Source organism: Electrophorus electricus, chromosome 18 (assembly GCF_041902795.1).
Source record: "Electrophorus electricus isolate QZ-2024a chromosome 18, ASM4190279v1, whole genome shotgun sequence".
Classification (NCBI taxonomy): domain Eukaryota; kingdom Metazoa; phylum Chordata; class Actinopteri; order Gymnotiformes; family Gymnotidae; genus Electrophorus; species Electrophorus electricus.
In genome coordinates this window covers 1983601-1989100 of record NC_137514.1, presented here as the reverse complement: position 1 = coordinate 1989100, position 5500 = coordinate 1983601, and the positions used below count along the sequence as shown (strand labels likewise).

General features: G+C 42.8%; 1 protein-coding gene across 1 annotated transcript; it reads right to left on the bottom strand.

The window, feature by feature from the left end:
• Nucleotides 1-1729: 1729 nt before the first annotated feature.
• On the bottom strand, nt 1730-4776 carry LOC113582841 (STING ER exit protein). Its single transcript, XM_035535183.2, is given in 7 exon segments — nt 1730-2003; nt 2433-2525; nt 3315-3404; nt 3616-3760; nt 3886-3927; nt 4142-4259; nt 4653-4776. Coding segments are annotated over 7 exon segments (675 nt in total). The 3' UTR covers nt 1730-1940.
• Nucleotides 4777-5500: the final 724 nt, after the last annotated feature.

Sequence of the window (5500 nt, the reverse complement as noted above, 5' to 3'; positions counted from 1 at the left end):
CCTTGCTCTCCTGAAGTCAACAACCATTTCTTTTGTCTTGTCAACATTCAGATACAGGTTGTTGACCTTACACCAGCTCACCAGTTCTCGCACCCCCTCTCTGTATGCTGACTCGTTGTCTTTGTTGATGAGACCCACCACGGTCGTGTCATCAGCGAACTCTGCATCGTTGTACAGTCATGAGTCAGCAGTGTGAACAGCAGAGGGCTGAGTACGCTGCCCTGGGGAGCACCAGTACTCAGTGTGGTGGTGTTGGAAGTGCTGCTCCCAATCCAGACTGACTGAGGTCTACCAGTCAAGAAATCCAGGATCCAGTTGCAGAGGGAGGTGTTCAAGCCCAGTAAGCTCAACTTTCCAATCAGATGCTGGGGAATGATGGTGTTGAATGCTGAACTGAAGTCTATGAACAGCATTCTTACGTAGGTGCCCTTTTTATCCAGATGTGTGAGTGCCAGATGATGCCATCTCTACCACACTTCATCTGTAGAGCGGTTGGAGCGGTACGCGAACTGCAGGGGGTCCAGAGAAGGGGGAAGCTGGGTCTTGATGTGTCTCATGATGAGTCTTTCGAAGCACTTCATGATGATGGATGTGAGTGCGATGGGACGGTAGTCGTTGAGACACGACACCGTGGGCTTCTTAGACACAGGAACGATGGTGGTGGTCTTGAAGCATGTTGGGACCACGGCGCAGCTCAGAGAGATATTGAAGATGTCTGTCAGGACATCTGCAAGCTGGTCAGCACATTCTCTGAGCACACGACCCGGGATGTTGTCTGGTCCAGCAGCTTTCTGTTGTGACTGCGGGGAAAAGCAATTCAGCCGAGCCTTGCGTCAAAGTGAAGGCTGTCGTCTTTCTATCAGGTGAGTTTGTTTCTGTATGTTTGCTGGTCTGTCTAATGTCCATGATTTTTCTCCACTGTAACCTTCTCTGTGATTCATAGTTCATTCCTCTTTTAACATCCACTCAAAAAAGTTCAATTGCCATAACTTAAAGTTAACCTAAGATAGCCGTTAGTAAGTGAAACTGCTTATATAGCCTAGACCATTACAGTGTATTGGTGAATAGAGGGCTTAGATTAGTTTACTGGAGAATAGACGGCTTAGATCATTACAGTGTACTGGTTAATAGAGGTCTTAGATTAGTATACTGGAGAGTAGGGGTATAGATCAGCGTACTGGTGAATAGACGGCTTAGAGCATGTGAATGGTGATTTTTATTACTGGATTTGACATTATTATTATTATACTTTTGAAAGAAAGAAAGAAAAAAAATTATCGAGAGAGAGATGGGGCAAGAGAATGAGAGTGTGTGTTGGGGGGAAGGGAGAGAGAGAGAGAGAGAGAGACTGTGAGTGTGAGGGAGAGGGGGAGAGAGAGACAGAGAATGTGAGGGAGAATGAGAGTGTGTGTTGCTACGGTATTAAGAGTAGACCAGTAGTTGGACAGGTGTAGTGGTATCTGTGGTTAAAGTACTTGACTTATAATTAGCAGGTTGCTGGTTCAAGCCCCACCACTACCACTGTTGGGACCCAGAGCATGGCCCTCAACCCTCAATTGCTCAAGTTGTGCTCAGTCATAATTGTAAGTCACTTTGCATAAAAGTGCCAGCTACATGCCATAAATGTAATTGACAGGTAAGTAAAACATCATGTTGTCAGCCATCAGGAGGTAGAGTGGTCTCTGTAAACCTTTATTTAAAAGAAAAAACAAAAATACATATGTACAAAATAAATTCCAGATGGCTTAGAAAAATTATTCCTCTCATGTTTCATCACACTCAAAAACACAGGCTGCACATTTAGGACAAAACATCAAATGCACTGTAGTAAAATGTAGTGCCCACCTGCATTTCTGTTTCTGATCCTGTGTCTCACAAAACAACACACAGCTGGCTTGACGTGACCAGGACACACAGACACACACACACACACACACACACTATTTAAACTGGTTATCAATAAGGGTCCCCTTCATCTTTGCCTTCTTAGCTTCTAGTTCAGCCTGAAAAAAAGAAAGCAAAGCAGTTACTCACACACACAGAACAAGTACACGTTAACCTACACACACACACACACACACACACACACACACAGAATATGTACACGTTAATACACGTCTACACACTTCATTATATCAAGCACACCACAAAGGTGTTTTTCATTTATTTTATAAACAAAACACACTGAACATGCCGTATGAACGCAGCCTCATGTGGAACACAGCCGGTGCTGTTCCCTAATCAGACCAGTTTTCCCCTCGGTTCTACACAAGAGGTTTTACACTCGCCCAATAGAGACATGCACTTTCCACCATGTGAGGGAGCAGGTGGGAATATTTATTTGGTTAGCTTTGTGAGCATGAATGTCAGAATATCAGTGTCTCCACCAGCTCTTTTCTTTCGTGTGTGTGTGTGTGTGTGTGTGGTCTCACCAGTTCCTGCAGTCTTTTCTTGCTCATTCCTTTCCTCTCTAGTTGTTTCTCGATGACTTTAGCATTCTGAGCATAACAGTCCGCCACCTCCCTCTGGAAGAAGCAGCAAATCACAACATTCACATCATTTATTTTTAATATTCCCTTCTAGAAAAAAAAAGAAGCAGCCAATCACAACATTCACATCACTTATTGTTTTTAATATTCCCTTCTAGAAAAAAAGCAGCAGCCAATCACAACGTTCACATCACATTGTTTTTAATATTCCCTTCTAGAAAAAAAGCAGCAGCCAATCACAACTTTCATATCACTTATTGTTTTTAATATTCCCTTTTGGAAGAAAAAGGAATCAAATCAATTACATCACCAATTACTACAATATTCATAATAATTTTGATATGTATAAATTTGAATCCATCAGCCATTTCAAAGCAATCACAAGTGTATCACATTAGAAAACTGGTCACATCACAACAGGGAGGCAATCCCACTACATTTGAAGGAACTATGCAACAGGTTACACTGGGCGAGGTCACACCAGCAGGTTCCAGGTCCAGCCCACAAGACCCCTGGTTTGCATACAACTGTACTTCCTCTAAGACAAAACACCTGACTAAACTCATCAGGTAATTACCAAGCCCTTCACACCTCACTCAGGTGTGTGGAAGCAGACCAGACAGTGACCTGTGCAGGGTATAACGTACATCTTCAGCTAACTCGGGTAACTCCAAATACCCTGGTTAAAGAATAAACACTGTGTACTAACAGCCAAACACGTATTCTGGCTAGAACTCTAGAATAATCTAAATTTTTATCATGAGCCAATCACAATCCATACGGCTTGGTTTCAGTACAAAGATCCAATCACAGTACAGCACTCACTGCCTCGATCTCTTCCTCTTCCTCATCAATGGTTGACATGGTAACAGACCTGAACTTGCCCATGTCTTTGGTGCGTTTCGTCATCATCACCTGGAAGACAGTCGTAAACACACACACACACACACACACACACACACACACACACACACAGAAAAGCCTTTAAAACACCAGAAATTATGAAGAAGAAGTGTAAGTGTGTGTGTGTGTGTGTGTATATATGAGCGAGAGAGAGTGTTTATAGCAAAGCACTAACATTTATGTAATGTAATTTGTGTCACTGTGTGTCATGTGTGTGTCTTACTCTGACTTTCTTTGGTGCCTCGGGTTTCTGGCTGTAGACGTTGGTGTTGCCAAAGCCCTCGCCAAACTTGACCACGGCACCATCCACGATGAACGTCACAGGAGTGTTCTTCATCTGGTGCTGATAGAACAGGAGGAGGCCACACCTACAGAACACACGCGCATGTGCACGCACGAGTTTCAGCTCAACTGGTTTTCTTTCCTTTTTTGAAGTACAGGGAAATTCTCTACGGTTTAGATTTGAATTTGATGTGAGTGAAGGTCATCATACTTCCCACACTTCTTCCGGTATTGTCACTCGATCCCCTCCGCCCTGAAAAACATTTAACCACCTTTGTTTAAAAATACCAGCAAAGCCAACCCTGTTTCAAACACTGGCACAGTCACCTTTGTTTACAAACAGTTAGCCTTGATCATTTTAATTACTTATTAGAATAGTAATGTGCGAATACATTCACACGTGCACGTACATATCCATCACCCACACAATAACAAAAACACAGGTGTGTAGGGGCGAACACACACACCTTTTCAAGTACACGCTCTCATCCTCTTCCACGTTGCAGAACTTGTGCGCGTGTTTCGCTGCGTCAATGACTCGTGCCTTGTCCCGTGGTCTCATGGGTAACTTCTCCAGCTGGCAGTCTTAAAGAGTTAAAGGTTCATTCAGCCAATACGAATGCTCAACACTTAATTAAAATAATTTCAAAGGTCGTATCTCTAGGCGGAGAAATGGTGAGAGGAAAAGAGATTCCGTGCTGCGACACGGCGAATCTCCGTTGTGTGTGAGGACACAAGGTCGCTAGTCTGAGAAAGACAGTCAACTGTGTCCGGATCATCCGCTAGCCGACAGACTAGTGAGCTAAGCTAGAACAGGAGCGAAACTAGTTTGGTCTGGTCCGATTCAAGGCAATGGATAACGTTGTAGTTAAAACACAAAAATCAAAGAAAACGTTCGTGTGTGTGTTTATAACAACTAAAAACCCGCCTCTGCCAGGAACTCTTATTTATACAAACTAACTAGCTATGCTAACGTACCCAGCACGAGCACCATTTGCTCACATAAACAGTAGTACACGTGCAGCGGCTTCTCTCCATCGTCGTACTCCTCTCTGTCGCGCGTGTCCGAACACACCACACTCCGTGACACAACTTTAGGCATTTATGTAAGTAACAAGAAATTGAGTCCCAGTCAAACCTGAATACTGGCAGAAGCGCATGTGCTCTCGTATCCACAGGGAATAGTTCTTTAAAAATACACCACAGGCTACCAATGTGATTCTAACCAAACATCCGTTATAAATACAACACTGTGTTTCTAACTTATTACATTCTTTATAAATACAACATCGTCTTTCTAACCTATCACTTCCTTTTATAAATACAACACCGTGTTTCTACCCTATCAAATCCTTTATAAATACAACACTGTTTCTACCCTATCACATCCTTTATAAATACAACACTGTGTTTCTAACTTGTCACATCCTTTTATAAATACAACACAGTGTTTAATGTAGTAGTATGTAATGAGGTAGTAATGAGAGTCAGAGTAACGTAGTTGTGAGGTAGTAGTGTGAGGAAGAGTAATGTAATTGTGATGTAATGGGAGTCAGAGTAATGTAATTGTGAGGTAGTATTGTGAGGCAGTGTAATGTAGTTGTGAGGTAGAAATGTGAGATAATGTAGTGAGGTAGTAATGAGAGGCAGAGTAATGTAGTTGTGAGGTAGTAAAGTGAGGCAGAGTAATGTAGTTGTGAAGCTGACTCTCTCTCTTCTCTTCTCTCACTGTCTCTCACTCTCTTCTTTCTCCTCTCACTCTCACTCCTTCTGTTCAGTTGAGCTCATCTACTACCTAGAGTGTGTACATGATGTGTGTATGGGTA